The sequence below is a fragment of the Microchirus variegatus genome (assembly GCF_963457635.1).
Source record: "Microchirus variegatus genome assembly, chromosome: 6".
In the NCBI taxonomy this organism is placed as follows: Eukaryota; Metazoa; Chordata; class Actinopteri; order Pleuronectiformes; family Soleidae; genus Microchirus; species Microchirus variegatus.
The window spans coordinates 14,169,402-14,176,925 of NC_139807.1; the positions used below are offsets into that span (position 1 = coordinate 14,169,402).

General features: G+C 44.8%; 1 protein-coding gene across 1 annotated transcript; it reads left to right on the top strand.

Annotated features, from left to right (window-relative positions):
- The first annotated feature begins 2,602 nt into the window (after positions 1-2,602).
- On the top strand, positions 2,603-6,572 carry egr1 (early growth response 1). Its single transcript, XM_083890703.1, has 2 exons — positions 2,603-3,190; positions 3,992-6,572. Exons 1-2 carry the CDS (start codon positions 2,980-2,982, stop codon positions 5,317-5,319), a joined length of 1,539 nt encoding a protein of 512 aa, XP_083746829.1. The 5' UTR covers positions 2,603-2,979; the 3' UTR covers positions 5,320-6,572.
- Positions 6,573-7,524: the final 952 nt, after the last annotated feature.

Here is a 7,524-nt window from a genome sequence, read left to right on the forward strand (position 1 = left end):
AGGAGAATGAACTGGCCGACCCAAACATAATGCACACGCAATCATGTAACAGTGTACACATCATAAGCATCTACATCCACACACACCCACAGACTAATTCTTCTTCCCCTGCCCTTACTGCATCTGGCTTCCACCCCCCCCCCCCCCCCCCCAATGCATGAGAGTGAAGGGAGGCCCAAAAAGCCACTGTGAACTGTTTATCATCTTTATTGCTTTATTACTTTTCCCAGAGTTTTCCCTAACCTGATTTTATTACATTGTCATCAGATGATGAGTTCTCTCATCCACTCTCTCTATTTTTGTTTTTTTTCCTCCACAAATTTATCAGCCACTGTAGCTGATGCACTACAGAGTTTGTGTTTGCTATAGCAGCACATCCCCATACAGTTACAGCCGCTTAATGTATCTCACCATCATCACAGTTTGTCAGAGAAGTGGGATCTTACTTACTAAAAAAAAAAAAAAAGAAAGCCCAAGTTTTAAAAGTGGATTTGTGCCACGGGAGCACCATTTTCCTGCTAAAATACAACACCGCTGTGCAGTGCCACATGCCTTCAGAAGTGATTAGGCTGGATCATTTATATGTTTTTTACTATATGAATAAACAACATTACACATTCTCCAGCTGCTTCCTCTACTTCAGGCGTATTTGGATTTTTGTGAAGGAGCCTGTGCTTCAGATCATCCATAATATATGACAGAATTTTTGCTATCAGTCTAATGGGGGTAAACAGAGCTTTGCCAGAGGCTGAAAGGGAAATGCCTGCAAGAGACCATAATGTACCTGAGTCTGAATCTATATTATTTTTTATTATTATTATTATTATTATAATAATCATCATTATTATTATGTAACAATCTGTGGTTGAAGGGCAGTTCAAACACGGCCTGAGAGCGGTGGTGCACAGATAAATGAGCGGCAGTCTCACTTGCTCTGCCCTCTCCAGCGCGTCTCCAGCATCTCTCCTTTCTGTCTCCTCTCTTTCGCGCTCTCTCGGGCCACCTCACATTCTCCTGCCCACCACCGTTTCCCAATGAGCTTGCTCGCATTATAGATCCAGTCAGCACCGAGGGAAACACATCGATTTTCAGTCAACATTCACGGAGCACAGTGCTGGCGCGCCACCGGTGCTGGAGCAGCCGCGGAGAACATCGGTGCGTCCTGGCAGCTGTTCGCAGCGTTGTTAATGCGGCCCATTAGGCCGCCGAGTGGCAGAGAGATTCCCCGAATATTGAGCCGGGGACACCCCTCAATTAGACGGATGGCCCCGCACCTCGTCAGCATCCGCATCTACCGGCTCTCATTAATCACTGACACAGCCCGGAGAGATGTGGAAAGTTAATCTATTGGAAGTTTGGTCGCAGCCAGAAAGAGTTTGCACACTTGTGTGTGTGTGTGTGTGTGTGTAATCTCATCCACTTAAATGTCTCAGCCACAACAATACACAATATTTATATTTAATATGCCTTTATTGTTGTGGCACAGACGCAAAGCAGGGTAGTTTATAATAAAGGGGTTCGTCGCTCATTTGTAATGGTATTTAAAACCTGTTTTTGAACTTTCAATTGTTTCAGTGGCTCCATGACTTGGTGAATTCCAAACACACTGATCATCAGCTACAGCAATAAAAGCAGAGAGCATTTCTTATTGTTTGTTTGTGTGTGTGTGTGTTTCCTGGATTACCTATCACTTTGTTTGCAAATGTGTACTACTTCATACTAATACTACTTAAAATAATACTTATATTTATCAATATGCGTACAGACAAATGTGTCTATAATGATACACTGTATAGTTTCCACTCACGGTATCACATGGAAGTCACTTGTTTGAGTCGGAAATGAATGTGTGTCAATGTTACGACTCACAACCACACTTTGGGGTTGAAGCAGTCGCTCTGTTATTAAGAAAAAAGCATATAACGCAGTGAGTTTGAGTCTCTCCCTCAGTCCACGGCGCAAAGGCACCGCTGAAGTTTGTGCGTTCGAGCGCACGAGCGGGGTTTGCGCCGCTGACATCGGTTTTTTACTGCGTGTGAGCGCTGGACACGATTTGTCTCTCATTCACTGCCAAACAGCGATCAGCGCTGCCTCAGGAAGCTCCAAATAAGGGCAGGGAAGGACAGGGAAATGGAAACCCACCGGAATAGGTCCTTATGTAGTCACGACCTTATAAGGCACGGCGGAGCCGAGCTTTCCGGCAGCAGCGCAGGCTGCTGCACAGATGGGAAACCCAAATCATATCTATGGGACGACGGGGAGAGCGCGAGAATAATGCCGCTGTCTCGCAAAGCTGCTCGGCTATGAAGACGCATTGATTCTGGATAGAGGAAGAGCGGCGTTGTCTTCGCAATTTACTGTGAGAGCTTAATATAAAGTCTCTCTCTCTGCTTTTCCCCCAGGCCAGCGTCATGTGTCCTCCACTGCAGTGTCTAAATATGGGCTTCCTCCGCTCCAAATATGGACATCTACGTCACGGCAAGAGGGTATAAATGGAGCGAGGGAAACCTCTCAGCTCAGAGAAAGCTTTGAGAGCCCACACGAGCAACTGTTAGAGCAGAGGCAGATAGAGAAACACACAGAACTCCCTGACTGAGAAATATCACACAAAAAAAAGTTAAAAAGTCAATTAACAACAACATCTATCCAAGAAGGTCAAAACCTGAATTGTTTTAAATTTGACATTTTAAAAAAAACAAAAAAAAAACAAGATTAATCTGTTGATTCACTTTAGATGAATCTTAGGGAATGAGTATAAAGGACACTTTTGATTTTTTCTGAAAAGACAAGTGGATCTGTATTCATCTCTGAGAGAAAGACAAGGAAACAACAGGACAACTGGAGCAGGAGACTCGAGGAGCCAGACAGCGCACAGCATCTTCCTCGGCATCAGCAGAAGTGAGAGTGATTCCCTCCACCTGTGAGTCACTGCTCTACCCAGACTCCCTGCACTCTTCAGCCCTGTAGCTCCAGCAGAGGATGGCTGCAGCCAAGACCGAGATGATCCTCCCAACCCTGCAGATCTCAGAGCCTCTGAGCTTCCCTCACTCCCCCATGGATAACTACCCCAAGCTGGAGGAGGTGATGATGCTGAGCTCTGCAGGAACCCCCTTCCTCACTGCCTCCGCACCCGAAGGTGCAGGCTTTGGCTCCGGGGAGCCAGGAGACCAGTACGATCACCTTGCTGGAGGTAAGACTGAGATTTTGCTTCTTTATTTCTATGCTGAATGTAAAGCTGGCCAAGTTACACTTAACCAATAATAATAATAAACCTATTTATTGGATATTAATATTTCACCCTTATTAATTCACATTGTTATTATTAGTTATGTAAAACAACTGTTTTTTTAAATTTAAACATTGGTTTCATTGTAATTTTTTGATCTTGGCATGTGGGGGAAATTTAAAATACATTTAAAGTACATTTACATTTTATTTGATCCAACAAAGTATATTAAAACAACAAATTGCAACAAATAAACAAAACACTTGACCTCATATATATATATTGATTGTTCGCTGTCCCTGTAAGCTGTCGACTCTTGGACATTTAAAACGTCTCTCAGTCTCGGCATGCCTCTAGACACTCCTACAGCTCAATTCAAATTGCATTCCTAAAACTAGCTGAACTGCAGTTTCGGTAATCAATTGCCCCAGGCTCTGTGATGGGCTTCAAGAATGCGTGTGTGTGTGTGTGTGCAAGACAGGAAGACAGAAATAGTGAAAGGAAGATCGAGAGAGGGTGAGCGGGGGAGATGCGAGTCTAGAAAGCTTGCGCAGCAGCTCTTGTTAAGATTTGAAAGACACTGTTTCAGAGTTGAGGGGGAAAGAGGAGTTGTAGTTGGAGGGTGTTTCTCTGCGTGGGCACCTGAGTGATTTCTTACAGAGGAGAAGGGTGACACACTGTCCACTCTGGCAGGATGCCCCCTCTCCCTCCCTCTGGATATTGACAGTTTGATTAATGTCTCTCCTCTCTCTGTGCTCCCTGCAGATACGCTACCTGATATTTCCTTCAACAATGAGAAGGCAGTGACAGACCAGACCTATTCTACTCAGAGGCTGCCCCCCATCTCGTACACAGGCCGTTTCACTTTAGAGCCTGCCACCACCTGCAGCAATAGCCTCTGGGCAGAGCCCATCTTGGGTCTGTTCACTGGTCTGATGAGCAATGTCGCCCCCAACTCCAGCTCTTCCTCTGCTGTGTCACAGACCATCTCGTCCTCCTCTTCATCCGTTCAATCCTCCTCCACTTCCTCTTCTTCTACCTCTTCCACATCTCAGAGTTCCAGCCTCAGTTCCTCCATTCACCACAGCGAGCCCAACCCCATTTACTCAGCTGCCCCAACCTACTCCAGCCCCAACTCTGACATCTTCCCAGACCAGGCCCAGGCATTTGCCAGTGTTGCTGGAGCAGTGCAGTACCCTCCTCCTGCCTACCCCAGTGGCAAGACCTGTAGCACAAGCTTCCCTGTACCCATGATTCCTGACTACCTCTTCCCTCAGCAGCAGGGCGAGATCAGCTTGGTGCCCCCTGACCAAAAGCCCTTCCAGAGTCAATCAAGCCAACCCTCCCTCACCCCTCTGTCCACAATCAAGGCTTTTGCCACCCAGACAGGCTCCCAGGACTTAAAGAGTGTCTACCAGTCGCAGCTTATTAAGCCCAGCCGCATGCGCAAGTACCACACCCGGCCAAGCAAGACGCCCCCACACGAGAGGCCCTACGCCTGCCCCGTGGAGACCTGCGACCGCCGCTTCTCGCGTTCCGACGAGCTGACGCGTCATATCCGCATCCACACTGGTCAGAAACCCTTCCAGTGTCGCATCTGCATGCGCAACTTCAGCCGCAGCGACCACTTGACAACGCACATCCGCACTCACACCGGCGAGAAGCCGTTCGCCTGTGAGATCTGCGGACGCAAGTTTGCCCGCAGCGATGAGAGGAAGAGGCACACAAAGATCCACCTACGGCAGAAGGACAAGAAAGCAGAGAAGGCAGGAGCAGTGGTGGTGACAACAGCACCGGTACCAGCTGTATCGCCTGCCTCCAGCTACCCCTCTCCCATCACCTCCTATCCTTCTCCGGTGTCTTCTTACCCCTCTCCAGTCGCCTCTTGCTACTCTTCCCCAGTCCACACTTCCTATCCATCTCCTTCCGTGGCGACCACGTACCCATCAGTGTCCATGTCCAGCACTTTTCAGTCCCAGCTCGCCTCCTCTTTCCCCTCCTCAATCGTCTCCAATATCTACAGTTCCCCCGTCGCCACCCCTCTATCAGACATGCAGACCACTCTCTCTCCGAGGACAATCGAGATCTGCTAAGAAAGAGCAAAGAGTTCAGATACTCTCCTCTTTCTAAAGTTTCTGTGAGGGGGAAAGACTTTAGCATCAAAAGACTTTATTTCCCCCCCTCCAAAAAGCACTTTTCTTTCTGCTCCCTGTGCAGTGTTAAGAGAATCCTGAGATTTACCTGAAAGAGAGAAAAAGACACATGTCAAGGACTGGGCAAAGAAAATAGAAGTTTAAAATGGATTTTTTTTTTCCTCCCCCTGTCTCTGTAAAACAAATGCAGCACTTCAAATGCATAAGGGACTCAACAGATAGAGAGCTGAAGTCGCTGCTGACGGGTTTTTTAGTGCTTTACAAAAAACCACACACACAAACAGATTGCCAGCAGTTGTGGTGCTAAGGCACGTTCATCATCGCAGGCACTTAAACAGTACAAAAGACGTTAAATAATATACATAAGCTACCATATATGTATATTGTACATGTGCCATGTTTAGTTTTTATCATTCTTTGGTACCATTGATGTGAAAAATTCGTTGCATATTTGCATTGTATTATTTGAAGTGAGCAGGGCCATACTTTCTACATTCTTTCTCTATTCTGTAGTGATGATGCTGTGATATGTTTTGACATTGTTTGGAAAAAAAAAGAAAAAAGAAGCACTTACGTATTCAAGCATGAGTAAGAGTGATGTTACTTTCTGTTTGTAAATATCATCCACTGGTACTATCTCTTTCTCTCTTTCTCACGAGACATATCGCCCAGTTATATGGAAAAAATAGAGAAAAGGAAAAAAAACAAAAAACGTTTATAAAAACAAACAAAAGCATAAAACTAAACCAGACAAACGCTCCCGTTATTTGGTGCCTTTTGTGAAGCCTTGCTGATGTTGTGACTCGGCTGCGCACGCGAGACAGGATGCACTGCATCTCGCCTTAAAGGTTGAGGGAATATTTTTGTTACAGAATGTAAGTCATAGTCAGAGGGAGGACAAGGAACAAGCTACGAGGGCACCACTTCATTTTATTAGAATGTGAGCAAAAAAGGAGAAGAATTATAAAGTCTATTTTTGTAAAACTGAAATGTAAATATCCACATCTTCAAGAGCTGGAATGTTGAAGTTACCTACTGAGTAGGCATGGGATTCTTTTGTATGTTATATACATGCAGTTCATTATTTTGTGGTTATCTTTATTTTGTATTTGTGTTTGTTAAAACAAGTGACTGTTTCTGGCTTCTAAACACATTGAATGCGCTTAACTGCCAATGGGATATTTGGTGTACAAGATATCCTCCCAGAAATGAAATATAAATAAAAATATGAATCTATATGTATATCTGTTTTCGTACTTGAGCGTTCGTGACTCCTGTCTTCCGGCACGCACTCGCACGAGACTCCACTTCACTCATCGCAAGAAACATCCCATCCTTCATTTAGTCGAGCAAGTCCCTCATACATGGACATCGTGCTCCGTCATCTTATATGTTAATTATATGCAGATTATTTTTGCAGATTTAAATTTCAACTCCGCACATCATAGAGAGCCATCCTTTAATAGGAAGTTTAATCTCATGAAAAGTCTCCGTTTCAATCTCCAACTGAACCCCGTATTAACGATAACACTAACGCATGACGCCCATGCCCATAAACACTAAAGACGGAGAATTCTCTTTATCTAGATTCAGCTTGCTCTTGAAGATATTAAGCTTATCTAAATTCCCTATTTCATTTTAGATGTTACGATACACACTGGCCTTATCTGTTGAGTACACATACTTACAGCAATTTGATCTCTAGGAAAAAAAAATGGCAAAAATATAAATTTGTTCTTTAAGCATGCGAGAGAAATGATTTCTGCAGAGCGATATTGTATACAGATTTTTCTGAGGGTTATTTACACAGGGTGCGAGTGAAATCCATCACGCGGTAATTACCTTCTTTTCCGTAAACGCGCGCGCGCCGAGATGCCGTCACCTCATCGTGAATGAGCTGTAACACACAATTGGGCAATATCAGTTAATGTTAGGCTGAACTGCTGTACGGGTGCAGCTGAACACACTGGCCCTGAAGGTCTAACTGCTGTTTCTTTCGGTTTTTCAAGCAGAATATAATAACAGCTTTGTCGCTCCATCATTATTCATCTGTTACTGTTCCCTAGGCAAGGAATTCTTGCTACATGTTTGAGTATGAAAATAAAACTGTTTGGGGTTTTTTTTTTTAAGCCCCATTTAGACAAG

What these genes read in the sequence shown, in the direction of transcription:
- egr1 (XM_083890703.1), top strand. Translation starts at nt 2,980, where the DNA reads ATGGCTGCAGCCAAGACCGAGATGATCCTCCCAACCCTGCAGATCTCA. An exon ending in GTACGATCACCTTGCTGGAG is followed by an intron (nt 3,191 to 3,991) that starts GTAAGACTGAGA and finishes TGCTCCCTGCAG; the next exon opens with ATACGCTACCTGATATTTCC.